The sequence below is a fragment of the Trachurus trachurus genome (genome assembly GCF_905171665.1).
Source record: "Trachurus trachurus genome assembly, chromosome: 23".
Lineage (NCBI taxonomy): Eukaryota > Metazoa > Chordata > Actinopteri > Carangiformes > Carangidae > Trachurus > Trachurus trachurus.
The window spans coordinates 7,369,421-7,386,626 of NC_139912.1; the positions used below are offsets into that span (position 1 = coordinate 7,369,421).

At 41.8% G+C, this 17,206-nt stretch overlaps 1 protein-coding gene across 1 annotated transcript in view; it reads right to left on the reverse strand.

Moving 5' to 3' along the window:
- Positions 1-17,206, reverse strand: part of magi2a (membrane associated guanylate kinase, WW and PDZ domain containing 2a) — a gene marked incomplete at both ends in the record, with an annotated part of 256,339 nt that overhangs the window by 64,571 nt on the left and 174,562 nt on the right. Inside the window, 1 exon segment of the mRNA XM_083999183.1 lies at positions 470-527. Coding sequence (XP_083855309.1) covers positions 470-527 — 58 coding nt within the window.

The window sequence follows — 17,206 nt, forward strand, 5'->3', positions numbered from 1 at the left end:
CCCCCCCGTCTAAAAATAGAGCCTCGTCCCCTCCGCCCCAGAGAGGAGAGCATCCAGCCAAAGAGATGACACCTCTGAACATGGGAGGGAGGGAGGGAGGGAGGGGTGGAGAGGGGTGGGGGGTGGACTCCTGCAGCCTGATGCACAGTGGTGGTTATGCACGGAGGCACATGTAGAATATTTAAAAAGAGATTTCAGCTCATGAGCTAATCTACAGATATAGATGCACTATGAGCGCTTCAGACACAGGGATAACACAGAAATATGGATAAGCACACATGGACAAATAACCCCCCCACTGCAAACAAACAGTGAGCCGACAGCAGAGAGAGAGACAGACAAAAGGGAGCGCCTTGCTTCCCGGCTGCAGCGCCAGACTTCTCCTAATAAATATGATTAATACAGCACCAGCGGGCTACATTGGAAATCAAAAGCCAGCCATTACATATTAAAGATGTACCCGACTTACTCGACATAGTAGCTGCCGTAAATGGGGTCATCGATTTTCTCCCAGCCGTACGGAAGCTCTGCAACGACAAAAAAAAAGAAGAAAAAAAAACATCAGCAGTGAGACAATAATAATGAAAGTCTTATTTATTCAGTAAAACCTGCAGCAGCATATCGATCTTTGTGGAAGAATTAGTCACTTTCCTGTCGGTGATTACCAGGACATGCTAACTGGAGGGCTGCTGCTCTCTCCGAACAGGCCGCATGCTCAGACTCCGCACAATCTAATTTTTTTAAAATACAAAATTTGATCGTGACAAGACGTGAGATTAAAAAAAAAAAAACCTGACTGTTTTCTCCGCAGCTTGTCACTTTGATTGATTTAAAGAGGCTACTGGCTCTTTAATGCTGTGCATCAAATGCATCCCTCTCCAAGAAAAAAAAAATAAAGTTGCAAAATAACTCCAAATATTGATAGATCCAGTGGCTGAATTTAAAATCGGTTAAATATTTATGCCCCTGCATCTTCTCCGTGCTGTAAATATTGTGTTTTGATGTGGGAACTTTGCATAGATTAACAGCCTGAACTAGAACGAGCACAAACCCTCGGGGTGTTGAACCTTCACAGTATCAATTGGTAGATATTTCAGTCGGTGTATAACAGCTTGACTCCAAGCGCTACAAGCCAAAGACTGAGCACAATTACTGACAAATAGCACATGACAGTCAATTACTGACAAATGACAGACAGATCAAGCACCGCTGCTGTTGTGAGAAGAATTTGGATGACACGTAACAAAGTGTGAGTGTCAGTGCTCGAACTCGGCTTTCAAATCGCTTTTTAAAAGGACAAAATTGTCAAGTGCACAATGATGTGAAGCACAGAGAAGCTGTTTTCACCACTACCCATGAATGTCTCTTATTATACTCTTCACCTGTGTGTTATTTTGAAGTTTTGGTAACAATAAGAAGGTTTAAAGTGGTTTTAAGAACCAAAATTTCATCTCAGTGTAGTTTTATATCTCCTCTGTCAGGATTCTGCCTGGGGCACAGGTCGGCCAATCAAAAGAGAGGAGGCTCTGAGTCTCTCCTCTGATTGGCTGACTGTTTTTGGAGTCATTTAATAGAAATAAAGCAGATTTCAGGTTAAAACACTCAGATAAAAACCAAATCCTGCATGGTGGTGTGTCCAGGTGGGCGGGGTTTATGGACTGCTTTGTTGTGACATCACAAAGTCACAGGAAGTCCTGACGGCTGGTTTTGAGGCTCAGTTTCTGAATATACTGTAGGCTGTGTACTGAGGCTTTGATACTTTCACAGTATTAATATAAAACCTAGACCTGCTTTATGATTAAAAAAATACATATAAATCTCACTTTATGCAATATGGGACCTTTAAAGAAACTTTGATAAGTGGTGTTGTTGGTCTAATACCATTGACCAGCACTCCCTAAGTATTTCTATTGAACACATCAAATACTTTCTGCTTGAGACATTTATAATTAGGTATAAACATCTGAACACTTAAGTCCCAAACTGCTGCCCAGGTCAGTTGACTGTCTGTGGATAACCATAATAAACAGCCTGTGTCTCTGTACCTCACGGTCAATTAGTCCTCCTTAATGAAGCTGAGGTAATTGGGATTTACAGCGTGCGTTAGGAAAGACATGAGCTTAATGTTTAGAGTTACACATCCAGCGGTCTTCTTAACACATGTATGAGCTTGAACCATGTGAGGATTCGAAGGGGTTTTAAATACAAGTCCCTCCAGAGGACAGCTTCAGAGAGATTTGCAGCATTACTGGTTGAAAATGTTGACTGCTCTGCTCATCACTCTCCTCCTCGATGCATCGAACATCAATAAAATGCCTCTGCTTAAGACATCTGAGTCTCCCGGACCTTATTCCAGCGGCTCACAAGATTTTTTCCATCGCAAATTGGCATTAACAGCAGCGTCCCAGCAGAGCCACGACTGGTCAGAGCAAATTTAGAGTTGTGGTTTTTTTTCCCCCCCCTTTGCTGAGTCTGTGTCTGACAGGGTCGTAGAAAAACTGTGTACATTTGCTAAAATTTTGACCATGGACATCTTGATCAATCAAAACAGATAAACGATTTAAGTGAGCAAAAATAGCAGCAAGCTTGAACGTGGTTTGACTCAGTGTAATATCATTATGTAACAAAGTTAAGTTTAATGCAAGTGACAGTGGTTCGTGTTTGTTTGCCATAACCTGATAAAGATGCTGTTGGTTTCCAGGGTAATTTAGGACACAACTTATATGAATATCAAAAAATATATATGTGTTTTAATATTTTTGTCCAAACACTGGTATGCTAACATGCTCATATCTAGCAGGTAGTAATTGCAACCCATTAGTTTACCCTGTTAGCCTGATGCTAATTAGCTCTAAACACAAAGTGACACTGAGATTGATGGGGATTCAGTTGTCACAGGATGAGAAGTCAGGAGTTTACTTAATTAATATTCGTCTTGAGAAGGGCACGGATGTCTGCACCAGATTTTGTTTTGGCAATCCATCAAACAGATGTTCAGTCTGGACCAAGAGCTTTACTAACTTAACATATTCAAAGTGGCCTCTAACTTTTCAACAGTTCTGTGCAACCACAAAGTCCTAGATATTTCTGCTCTCTCAGCCTCTTCATGTTTGTGGTTTGTAGTGAAAGACATGCTTCCTTTTTAACAAATGAACATGATCGTCTTCCTCGTTTGCAACAGCCTTTTAAAGTTTTCACGCAGCAGCTCCTAAAAACATGCCTTGCAGGAATTCCCCCCTTGCTTTTCAGGATATGAACCATTAGCATTTAAAGCATATTCCCACATGCAGACTCTAGTGTTTTTAGCATAATAGCGTGATCATTCAAAATCAAGTTGAGTACATAGAGAGAGAGAGCGGCTCTCGTTAAAAAACGGCACGAATCTAGCTGAATCTAGCACAGAGCTTGGGGACAGTGTGTTCCAGTACAGCTCTGCTGAGACTCACACAAGCTTTGATTAGTGACAATGCGAAGTTAATCAGGATGAGAGCGGAGATAACAGCAGAGAAAATGCTTCCTAATCAGAAGAGGAAGCAACCAGAGGGAGCGCTACATCGCCTCGTGCTCCCAGAGACCCTGCGGCTGGTTGAGGGCACGGCGGCTGCAGCTTCGAGAGAAACGTATTTCAAGAGCTGCACGGTACAGATACAGTGGCTACTACTCTGTATGGTCATTACATACACACACATATATATAATATTATTCCTTGGCCTAGTTTATAGACTCAACTCAGTGCTGTGCAGACTCCCATCCCTCCCAGTCCTCCCACACGGAGCAGAAATATCCAAACAATGCTGGTGCAATGCTCATGCACGTGCCATATGCTTCCCTCAACCCCTGCCCCCCATCCCCTCAAAACAAATTATAAAATTTTCAGTAGGATGCACTATTTTTTGCCTGCATGCACACTCACTAAAAATGCCTACTTTCCGCACACAAACACACACATGGTTGTGAGTGATATAACAGAGTGCTGCGAGCAGGTTGACAGCCCACGGGAATACCTCCTGTGAACACCGCAACACTCCTTAGCCCCATCTCCACTCATTAAATATGAAAGAGAGCGTTTCATGTTCTCACCTTTACACACATGCACACACACATGATACTTACAGTACTTTACAGGCACACACACACACGCACGCACATGCACGCACACCCTGTATCATTTTGCATATGTATGCACAAACACATACACACTCACAAATACAGGAGATCAAAGGGCTGTCATGAATCTCAGCAGTCTCCTAATTAAAAGCTTTTCTACAACAATGTCCGCTGAAAAGAACTGCAGGAAGCCAGAAATGACTCCGCTTTCAAGAACAGCACAAGAAGAGGAAAAAAGAAGACAAACTCTACAAATCAAGCACACTTGAGAGATAATTGTGTGATTTCAGCCGTCATCATCATCATCATCATCATCATCATAGGAAATGAGAGCAGACAGACGATCTGAGAAGTTGTGCAGGAGCCAACAGTCGAGCCATTTAATCTAAACATCTCTAATTGGAGGTGAAACCATAAAAGTCAAAACACCTGAAACGTCTCGGCTGCTACAGCGGCGCTGGTTTTTCTTTTTCTTTTCTACGCTCGCTGGGCTCCTTTAAAAACCACGTCGCTCTCTGTTCCTCGATCATGATTTTGAGAAATATGCTTAGTCGCTTTTCTGGCGAGAGTTAGTTAGATGAGAGGATTGATACCACGCTCATATCTATCTGACTGTAAAGTACGGAGCTTTAGCCAAAATGTGATTAGCTCAACCCAAAAAAAAAAGATTGGAAACAGCAGGGGGGCTATAGCTAGCATGTCTCTCTCTCTGCAAAACTAGAAAATGTGCCTACAAGCGTCTCAAATGCTATTAATTCATGAACTTTACAGATTCTGGTGGGTTAACTGTGTTCAAAAATTGGATTTTTAAAAACGGACTTCTCCCTGCTTCCAGTCTGTCTGCTAAGCTAGGCTAAAGCTGCCTCCTGGAGATAAATCAGTGAATTAGGTCAAAAGTATCACTGACACATTAATTACTTGCCAGCTAACTTTAGTTAACTTTAACTCTTCTTAAATTAATTAACAATGTCAAAGCAAGTAGTAGCATGAATCTAAAATAAACAATAATCGACACATTGTATTGTCACATTGCTCACTTTGTACAGTTATCCGTCTTTATAAGCTAACTTGGCAATAGTCGGAAAATTACCTGTTGTTCCGAAATCTCAATGTTTCGAACCCTAACCGTAGCCATCAAATCTGAAAGTGAAAACCTGTGCCCGTGCATGTTGTACATCAGAAAACGTTATTATCCCTAACCTAACCCTAACCGTAACCCACATCCCATATATAATCACATATCGAAACAACGGGACGTTGGAATAATGGGTTTAATATGGTCGGAAAAATGGGATGTCGAAACACTGAGTTTACGGAACAATGGGTCATTTTCGGAATAATGGGATGTCGGAGTGGACCCCAGCTAACTTTGTAAAGTTATCTTACTTTTTAAGCTAGTTTTGGGGGTGTTTTTTTAAAACTAACTTTGTACATTTCTTAAATTTTTTCAACTAGCTTTGTAAAGTCAACTTACCGGCTTATAAACACTTTGTGAATTGTTACATTAAATCAATTAACAGTGACACATCAATAGCCTACTTTATATTGTAAGCTAACTTTACAAAATGATCTTATTTTTTCAAATAACGTTGTGAAAATGAACTACCTACACTTAGCAAATAGCATGATTTTTATTGTGCACGTACTGTATGAATGTACACAAATGTACATATATTTTAACTCTAACTCTAATGTAAAGTCATTAAAGTCAATCTTTCCATTTATCTCTTGAAAAGAAGTAGTAGACAGTGATCATCTCTTAAAGTCAGAGGCAGTGGTGGTTATGATAGTGAACATAAGGCTACATAGATATTTCTGTGTAGCTATTAGACAGCACTGCTAATTGATTTTCTGTCTCTTCTCTTGTGGCCACAGTTGCCATTATTCAGCAGAAGTTTTTTTTCTTCTCTTCTTGTCTGCAGTGCCCCACATGAATACACAAACACAGACACACACAAACACACTCACACACACACTCATACTGTATGCTGTTACTTTCACTGAGCCGAGCAGCGTGATGCTGATAAATGCTGAACTTAGGCGGATTGTCTCTTTGCTCGCTCTTTTGTCTGGCTCCGCTGAGTGCCATCTATAACCTCTCTGTCAGCAGCCTGCAATGGAGTGCTAACTCCCCGGGACAGGGAGGGAGAGGGAGTGTAACTGTGTGTACGCCATATTGTAGCCTATAAAGCCTGCACTGCTTATCACTGCTGTCCTGCACGCGTCCAGGGAGGAAATATCAAGCTGGTGTGAAATGTTCGGGTATAGGAGCCCTTGTGATGGAGACCTGAGGTATAAGTGGAACAATGTTTGCAACCTCTCGTCATGCCCCAACGTCCTCCATCCTTCAATTCGCAGGTGGAGGGCCACTTACTACCAGCAGGAGGCATCCTGGCATCTTCCCCTTATTTTCTCACCTCCCAGTTCCACTCAGTCATATTTCTCTCTTTCTGCTTCACCTTATTTCCCCCCTTTACTTCCTCTCCTTCCACTTCTGCTTCCTCCAGTATCCTCTCATCTCATCTCATGTTCTCACACTCTGGAAAAAAAAGGCCTCCTTTTTTTTTTTTTTGAAGTGAACTTTCATGCGCATAAGCTTGTACATTTTTTATTCAGCATTTTTTTTTTTTGATTTGGCCTGTGAAACATGGGAAGCAAACCGCACACCCCGGAGATTTACACATGTCCTCATTCCTCCCTCTATTCTTTCTCTTCTTCGTTCTTTTGAGGAGCAAACCCAGCTGAACTGAATCGTTTTCAGCGCCTTCAGCCTTTTTTAGTAGTCAGTCACCAAAAATTAAAGTCCTTTCCTGCTGGATGCTAGTGTACACTGTACCGGCCCTCATTGATCATGTCACCTCTGCTGATGAAATTAAAGTTTCTGCCGATCGGTACAGGAACATTGGAGAACACACAATTAGCAGCAAATATATAATATATGTGTGAAGCTCAGTTTGTAGAGGTGGACACTTGGCTACTTAAGGTTAAACCTCAATTATCTAAACCTTAAACTTTAGCTTGAAAGTCTCTGAAATGCCACCACAGATGAGGTCACCGTACTGCCTCTAATGACCTGGCTCTCCACTCTGAAATGTCATTGAATTCACAGATATGTATTCAATTAAATGATTTTAACCCATCAGATAAAATGACCTTTATCTTATATATTTTAATTTCCAAAACTCAACCTCTGGAAGGAAAGAAAAGCAGAGGACACGACCACTTCATGACTCCTACAGTAGTTATATGAACTTTTGTACAGTTAGTTTATAGTGGAGCCAAACAAACAGATTTAATGTCGTATTCTCCGCACAGTAAAGTCAGTTACCTTGTAGTTGGGTTTATTTTCTTTGCTCAGTTAATCTTTGAGTCCTCGAGTCTCTTGCTGAAACTAAAAAGCTCACAGGACTGTTGTCTTGTTATGTGGATGCATTATTTGTAGATGGGTTCACAAGAGCCAATTTCTTGTGCTTCAGTGGGCAATGGAGGACTCAAACAACTATCTGAAGAGGTAATTACTGATTTGATTTCAGAACGAGAACGCGGATTAAACCTTGACAATCTTTATCTCTTGTTGATTGTGATGCCACTTCAGACTTATTCTCTCTCTGAAATCCTCATAACCTTCATAAGGTGCTGAATTAAAAGAAAGTATACGAAACAAAAACAACGCCAGCATTTATTATTCGGAAGATGGATTTAGTTTCTGTCACTTACAATTGTAATTTGTCCCTTTTGATCCTTTCACTGTTGAGCCGTTATCATAAAACAAACAGACCTCACTTTGTTGGGTAAAGGTATTAGATGATGTGTTTTTGGTGGCAGGGACACAAACTTCTGCCCATCATCATTAAAGGAGACCCCTTTTACACAAATTAAAATAGTTCCCAGGTGTCTTAAAGACATGTCTGTGAAATGCTTTGGTCAAAATACTCCAAAGATCAAACATTACGGCTCTTTTCATCCGATCAAAACAGCCCTGTTCAGAACGGCTGGTTTTCAGTGCCTGTCCCTTTAAATGCAAATGAACCACTGCTTGCCCCGCCCCTTCTACCGGTCCCAGGTAGGGGTGGGGTTATGCAAATTTGAAAGCTAGTTACATCACTGGAAGACATCTGAGGAAACAGCTCATAAAACCACACAGATTTCAATCTAGGGAGCCTGAACATTACAGTTTTTTTTTTGGCAATTTGGGGGCCGAAAGGCAAAACAAACTTCTAAATATATGTTAGAGAGCCTTCAAAAAGTGATATTTCCATAACATGTCCCCTTTAATACATCTGCACCACCATTTATTCAATAATATTGTGAATGTTCAGCAGGATGTGAGCAGTGGTGGAAACCTCAGCTAACCTTGTGCACAGCGGTCAACACAGTGTTTGACGATGCTCTTTGTGAATCTTCTATCTTTTCATTCTTATCGGTGCTGTTATTTTTCTCAGGGACCAACTCTAACATATACACAGAGAAGAGAAAATGATTGTGACTTTATATATTTAAAGAAGACCAGAGCGTACTGATGAACTCAGCCTCAATGTTTCCTCAACCGCTACAACCTATAATTCATAAACTCAGCAGGGAAAACACTTTCCCGGTGTTTTGTACTGATAATCACTACCCCGCCTGTCACAATCAAACACACAGTCGACTAAGTTGTATAAAGAAAGGGGCCGCTGCGCCTCAGGGGGAGCTCGCTGGCCCTCGTCTGATACAATATTTTTTTTTTAAAGTCTAGCCGAGCTGAGGCGATGGGTAAACATAACTCGGCAGAGAAAATCTCAAGATGGATAATTTAGCTGCATCAGTCTCACAGATGGGGGAGGTGGGGTGACAGTTGCAGGCTGTTTAAGGAGCAGTCTGGACCAGCAGGCCGCTCTTATCCTGTGTCAGAGTCACTGGGCTGTTGACAAATGCTGCTCCCGAAAACCAGGAGGTGTGATCCACACTAATAAGAGCCGGGTAAAGCACAGAGTGTCGCCTTGAAACCTGCCGCCTACAGTGAGATTCACAGCCGCCCTTATACAACTTATTCAAGAAGATGAGTCTATAAAATCTACAACACACAACTATGATGTAAAAAACAAGAGCACAAGCTGAAAGTTACATGGCTATGTCAAAAAACTCAACCAAAACCAGTAGTTAATGCCTCAAAAATAAGAATCTGACTAAAATTACTGATGCATTGAAACCAAAAACCAATGAAACTAAAAGAGTCAATAATAAAAACTAATGAAAAAGTTAAAATAATAATAACTCTGTCCCTATTTAACCCCACCAAAATGTTTTAGCACAAAAACAGCAACAAATCCATCCTAAAACCTCAACAGCATTCATTTTAACCCAAACCTTAACACTGTCACAACCTAAGAATGAAACTATTCTCCCTATTATAACAGTTTTGAGCAAGGTCATCAGCAGAAATGCATTCATATTGTAATTTTGCTTCTTTCTTTCTTTCTTTTTTGAAGTAAAGCTCTTGTTGAATCTGGAGCCAAGATTTCACCACATTCCTCCGAAAGCATCAACATGTTCGGAGCTTTGCCAGATGACTAAAGACTTGACCTCAGATTTTAAGGACACAACATTGAACTCTCGGTTTATTTTAGTTGTGAAATATAAGAAAAATAAAAAAGTAAAGCCGACCAACTTGCAGCTTCCTTATGAAGACGTAATGCCTTCCCACTGTGTGCATACTGTATGTTACTGCAGCTCCATAATTAACATGCTACGACTCCCTGAGGACAGAGGGTCACGTGACTGAGTCTGTCTAGAATATGATAAGGAGCTTTGACACCATGATTTACTGTTATACTTCTACACACATTAACCTCGGCTACACTTTCTTTTCCACTGTGGAAAATGATCTTGATTCAGGTCTTTTAGAAGATTATTAACAAACCAATACATCTCCGCTGCGACAGGAAAAGTCAATGCTGCACACACCCCTCTGGCTTTGACAACAAATTAGTTAACTGTGTCGCTTGCTGGCAACAGTTTTCTCCTCTCTGGTGTATGAGGCTCCATTTCAATCAGCCACAACTTGTTTTGTTTTTTTGCTGTTTAATGCCTTGCCTTGCCTTAATGCACCTGTGGAGAAAAACGTGTCCTTAAATCCCCTCTGCTGCAAAATCCCACTGTGCTTTGTTTCGTCTTCTCTCTTCTACTGCTCTATATTACACGACCTCGGCCTCCGCTCGTCCCTCAGGGGTCAGGAGACTGTGCCACTTCTGTGAGACCTTTTCTGTTGGATGTTAAATAGGATAATTGTGAAAAGCAGCTTGTTTTGTAACCGGCTTCGAGATGCTGTTGATTAGATGAAATTATGTATGAAGGTTAATTAGATTCAGCTAATTTCTAACTCAATTAGAGCCCAAACAGACAAGAACAAAAAAAAAGAAAAAAGACCAGTGAAAGTTACAGCTTCAGCTTTTCTTTACAAATCTGAGCTCATTTGAAACTATTTGTTGTTTATTTTAATAGTCAGTTGATGGGAAACAGGAAATTGGCAACAACTTTTATGATTTATGAATTAATACAAGTCGGTTTTCAACCAAATTAACAGTTTGACCTTCTATTATGGAAATATTTGCTGCTTTCTAATGTTTTTTTTTTTTTAATTATCTCTCTAATATTTGGATTTTGGTTTATTGATTGGACAAAACTGCAACTGAATATGTTTATACTTGTGCCCTAGGAAATAATCATTCATTATTACTTTTCCACAATTTTCCGTTCTCGTTCTTGAGGAGAAATCGATTTTTTTGGAGAAAGTAATCTGCTATCGTAATATGAAAGCGGTCGAAAACAGTAGAGACATGCTGTGATACGTGTCCTGAGACAAGAAAAGAAACAGCGAAAAAAAAATAACTAGAAAGGAATTAGCAGTGGGACGTAAATATAACTGTATCATCAGGGAATCATTGTTCACTGAGCAGATCCACACTAAATAATTTTATTGTTCCGTCGCTGAAAGAATACTCAGATAAATAAGACGTCTCTTCTTCACCCTGAGCTCGACAGCATGTCACAGATGTGTCACTGTAATTTAGGAATGAAATGCAGCTGAAATTTGCAGCGTGAAACTTAAACAGAACTAATTAGTGAACTGTCAGGGACTATTTCTTTTTCTCTTTTGCTGAGGATTGATACACAATTGTTGCTCTGCTGAATATTTCCAGCCGTGAGATGGTGAATGTGGGATTCATTGGAAAAGACACTGAGGTGCACGGCGCTCGTTTGTGTGTTTTAAATGGTTTTCTGTATAGAGCACAGAGGAATAAACTAAATCAGGCTGTGGGTAAAACATGAAAATCTGAGTACACACATAACACAAACTGTAGCCTCCTCCATCGGTTATCTATTACTTACTGATTTTAAATTCTATTATCGACTTTTACTGTAGCTCCTTCTGAGCCTCGGGCGCTTGAGGTCCCAGCCCCTGGACTCTTTCTTATTCATGAAAGCTTTTATTTCAGTTTGCATTTTAATGTTAATCGCACAGTTATGAGCATTTTTACTGTTTTATTGCTGTTTTAATGTTTGTGTGCATCTTTTTACGAATTGCCCTTGTTAAGAAAAGTTCTTCTAAGTACAGTAAAGATTATTGTTGTGGTTGCTATAATTATTATGTAGCATCAACACTACGCTGACTTATTGCTGCTCAGCTCTACTTGGTGTAGCAGCAGCTCACTTACTTACACACTCACACTGACAGCTAATTCACCATGCACATGTCACATACACACACACAGACACACACACACCTGCCACACACTCTTTTGAATTCTCCTTCCAATCTCCAGGCCTCAGGCGTTGCTCTGCTGGGGATGTTCTCAAAATACACCCATCAATCACCCTGCAGACAGCTACACCTGCCCCTCCCCTCCTCCTCCTCTTCCCCCCTCCCCTCCCCTCCCCTCCCCTCCCCGCTCCCTGCTTGCTGCATGAGTCTCGAGGTGAAGGAGGGCGCTGCGCCTCTCCGTCTGTAATAACTCACCTGTGGGACTGGAGCGAAGAATGCTCATATTCAGCATCCCCAACAACTACAACAACAACAACTAGAGATGCACCGATGCGATACCCGGATCAGATATCGGCTCCGATATTGACTAATTAGTTGGATATCGGTGAATGATCCAACATTCCAATCCAGTCACTCCTTTTTTTATCATACACAGCAGTACAGTTACAGCGATCTAGTGTTATTCATTTCTTTTTGCTGCTAATGTACACTTTGTTATTTCTTAATAAATAATATTAAAAGAATAGTTCACCCAAAATTCAAATTGCACTCATTATCTACTCACCCTCATGTCGACTAAGGGCTGGGAGAAGTTTCAGAGTCCTCCGTGGCTTCTCTGAGTTACAGGGGGTCTCGGCGTAGCAGTGCATGTCCATATAACGGTTGCAAATGGAGATTTGCGCCGGCATCAGTGCGATTTCTGACACCCGCGCAAATCGTGCGAGATTTGGATGGACCAGGAAGAGAAGCTTCCGTTACAAACAAGCTTGAAATATACACTGTGTCTCAATTCAGGGGCTGCAGCCTTCGGAGGACCCAGCCTACGCGGTCTCCGGAGGCAACGGCTTCGGAGACTCCTCCGGGGGCCGCATCGACGGTCGGTAAATGGGACGGTCTAGCCTTCAGAGCATTTCCTGATCCGAACGTAAACAACGGCCGAACGTAAACAACGGCCGGACGTTAAACATTTAAAAGTGGCGCTTGCAACGGCTCTACCACTCCTCCGCTCCTCCTCCTCCTCCTTTTTTTATTTTATTTTATTTTATTTTTTTAAGAAGTAGAATCAATACAAGGGCAGTTATCATTATACTAATAAACAAACCATTGAACAGCAGCCAGGGGGGGGGGCTTCAGGCTTCAGGCTATTAAGTGAATAGAGAATAAAGAGCACAAGTAATGTGTTTTCATAGCTTTCTTATTAAAAGTTGTCACACACACCTCCGCTCCTCACCTGTGCAGCCAGAGCAGAGCAGAGCAGAGCTCAGCAGCGGGCAGCCACACCTCCAAGCCGGCGTAGAGCCGGGTTACCGTGGCTACAACACAGAGCTGCTACGTTCGATAGCTAACGGCTAGGTTGCTAATAACAACAACGGTGCAGCAAAGCATCTTGGGATACGGGAGGCCGCGAAGGATACAAGCGGTGCATCCTCCGAATGCAGGGGAAAGGAGGACGCATTTGGAGGCTGCATTTGGAGGAGCCTTCGAATTTGGACGAATTGGGACAGCCTTCGCGCAGCGCTGTGACGTAATCGGCCTTCAAATGCACCCTCCGAAGGATGCAGACCCTGAATTGGGACACAGCTATATATAATATGTTATTTAATTTTTCTCTGAACAATTTCGCATTTCGGGGCTTCAATACAAGACGGACATTACATACGAGCAGCATGGAGGTATTTGGATGTTTTTTGGTGTGTCTTTTTGTTATGAAGACAGTTGGTATCCATTTGCAACCGTTATATGGACATGCACTGCTACGCCGAGACCCCCTGTAACTCAGAGAAGCCACGGAGGACTTCTCCCAGCCCTTAGTCGACATGAGGGTGAGTAGATAATGAGTGAATGAAATTTCAATTTTGAGTGAACAATTCATTTAAAGGGACAACGAGGAGTTTTGGAAAAGCGAAGCGTTTTCACACTACATTTATGAGCCTCCGCGCGCACCGTACATTTCTTTGACCCGGCGCAAGACGGACTCATGTTTTCATTCATCAAAAATTAAAGTCAGAGGTTCAAAGAGGTTCACATACCATCGTAGTTCCGACCATAAACGGCGATTCTGCGGCGTTATTCTCATAACTCGCCATGAAGGAAACGCTGGTCGGCTCGACCAGCATTTCCGCCACCACTAATAATAACAAAATAACGATAGAGACAGATCGATATATTTAGCGAAAATGGAGCCATTAACAAGTGTGAGTAGCGGAGATTCATCCACATTAACGTGAGACTTTTTTATAACCGAATAGAAACTCCTCGTTGTCCCTTTAAGTACATTTATATCTGTGTTAATTTGCTACCTTTTGTTTAACAAAGCTAAATGTTTATGTCAAGCCTGATGTCTTCACTCACATGGCAAGGTATACGGTTCATTCATTCAACAGTAGTATCGGATCGGTATCGGGTATTGGGCTGATACGCTCAGCCCAGGTATCGGTATCGGATTGGAAAAAACTGAATCGGTGCATCTCTAACAACAACAACAACAACGATAGGAAGAAGAAGAAGAAAAAAACTTCCTGTGTCCCACAAAAAATCTACCCGAGTGGGGACAGGAGGGACGACACAGCAGCAGAGATGACACTTCCCATTTGATCTGGACGTAAGAGATGAGGTGTCACGAACACACACAGACTCAAACCCAGAGGATGTGAGGAGAGCAAATAAAAACGAATAAAAACAGCAGAGAGGAGGAAAGAGAGAAGAGAAGAGAGAAGAGAAGAGAGAGCGAGTGCGCGGCTGCAACAGACGATAAGAACTTTGTCTCTTTGTCCGTGAAGCTCCTCGACGTCACGTGAGCAGAATCTAATTCCACGTCTGGGTTTACGGCTCTGCTGGGATCCACAGAGGTGAAAGACAAAGAGTCGCTCTAACACGATTACAATCCTTCAAACCTGAGCGCCATCGACATTATAATCCCCCCCCACCGCCTCACCCCTCTACTCCCCTCCCATCCTCTCCCTCTCCCTCTCTCTCTCACTCCTTATCTGTCTATATTCATATACAGTACTGTACAACCTGTGTTGTGTGTGCTCAGCCTCCGTGAACAGGACACGCTGCCGTCGTCTGATGAAATGTGCTGAAATAGAGACGAACGCCGTCTCGCAGTTTTGTCTTCTTTGCCTTTTTAATTCACCTGTCAGGGGGATATTCTGTGCTATACCTGCTCCGACACACCTGAGGCGAAAAAAACCACTCCTCCTCCTCCTCCTCTTCTCTTCATTTTTATTTTTTATTTTTTTTCCAGCCAACAAATATTTGGAAGGATGGAAAAAAAAAAGTGTGTTTTAAAGCAAACAGCGAGGTTGTCCTAGTTCTTGTCGTCTACCAAAACAAAACGAGGAGACAGCAGGACAGGAGGGAGTGTGGGAGGCAGGGAAGGAAGGAGGGAGGGAAGGAGGGAGGATACGGAGGTAGAGAGAGGAGGTGAGAAAGAGGGAGACAAATACAGAGTGAGTTATGTAACTACAAGGCGCCTGTGATGTCAACAGCTCAGTCTTCAGTGGAGCCGACGCCTCTTTGAAGGAGCAGCAGCAGCTAAAGCGAAACACGCGCATCCCTCTGCATAGTTTGACAGGATGTGGTTGTATGTGTTGCAGCTGACTTTAGACATAAGAGGGAACAAGCTGTCTTTAGCAGCCGTGAAAACATTTACTCAAACCATAAGAAAGTATTTCTCTCTCACGCTCTCTCTTTTCATTTATTATTTTTTAATGCCGCTCTATACGTCTGCTGCCGCCACATTTACCTGACAGTCAGACACTGAAAACACGATCAAACCACTGAATATTAAACCAATCAGCAGCGTACTAATTCAGTAAAATGCCTCAGCAATGATTATATAATATATAAAAGTGATGTTTTATGTGTTCAAACATTAAATAACGTTGATAAAATGAGCTTTAATTCACTTTTATGTATCAATAAATGCAATTAATTGTTGAATTAATTGCATTTATTGATACATAAAAGTGAATTAAGATCGTTTGGATGAAGTCATCAATGATTTCTATCAATTACATACAGTATGTGTAATGTAGGTAAATTTATACTTATAACATGTGGTGCAATGGGCATTAGAGAGATAATTAGGGTTCATGCATTTTGTAAAAGATGCAATGAGATAACACAGTCGCACAAAGCAGCCGCAGCCACACACACACACACACACACACACAGAAACACAAATTCCCTCTTATTATTGAAAACATCAGTAAGTAGAACTTTTGCGTCCCTCAGTGGGACGAGTGTCTCCAGCTTCACTTTGTTTGGTTTCAGTTCAGTCCAGTTCACAGAAACAGAAACAGAAACTGGAGCTCATCTGATGAAACATTTAAATTTAACTGTGTTAAACTTTGGTGTCATGATTCATCGTCCTGATTATTCACGTCCTCATTATTGGGAAAGATACTGAACCCCACATCACCTCTGATAGCTGCTCCGTCAGTGTATGAGTGTTGTTTACCATCCGTTTACAGACAGTAAATGACATACAGTATAAATGAAAATACAATAGATGTTTCAGGTTAAGGTGCACCTACTTCCTGTTCCTGTTTCACCTTCAATTTAAAGGGACATTGTGTAACTTCTCCTGTTATCTATTCATGAAAATCGATTATTTCGTTCAAAAGTCTATTTTTCATTAATCAGTAACCCCCCCCCCCACCATCAACAAACTGAAGTGTTCCTTTAAGCTCTGAATGAGCCGTTCATATCATTCATATCTACATGGAGCGGGTAAGCTCGGTGCTGGCTGCCATGTGGTGTCTCCATGTTTTTACGTTCAGTGGCAGCGTGACGGTAGGAAACCACGGAAACTCAGCGGAGACACCGGAGCTGTCGGCTCAGTCACCGCGGTAACGCAGTGAGGAGGAATGGAGCGTTACACTGATGCTGCATTCACCTGCAGTCGGGCAGACGGCCGTCGGTGACAAAGCATATGTCATTTTAGTCACAGAAGTCGAGAGAAAGCCGGTAAAATGTGGGTCAGGTAACGGACCACTTGTTTACATAGAGGCTTGTTTATGCCGTTATGTGCAGTGGCTGTGGTCCGTCTGCTGTCTGCCCAATTTCATGTGAATGCAGCATGAAAAATACGATTGAGTTGCTTGCGATATACAACCGCAACGCTAGATGGGAGTAATACCTACACTATGTACCTTTAAGAGCAGTTGAGATAATCACAATAAATAAAGCTTTGGCTGGCGGGAGGACACCGGGTTTGTCTGATCTCAATTAGCAGACAGTGATTAACTTGTAGAAAATAAGACGTGAGTTGTAATAAACCAGAACAATTCTGCTCCAGGAGCTTTTAATTAAAGGTTCCAAGAGAAATTCAAGAGTGATTTAAGAAGTGAA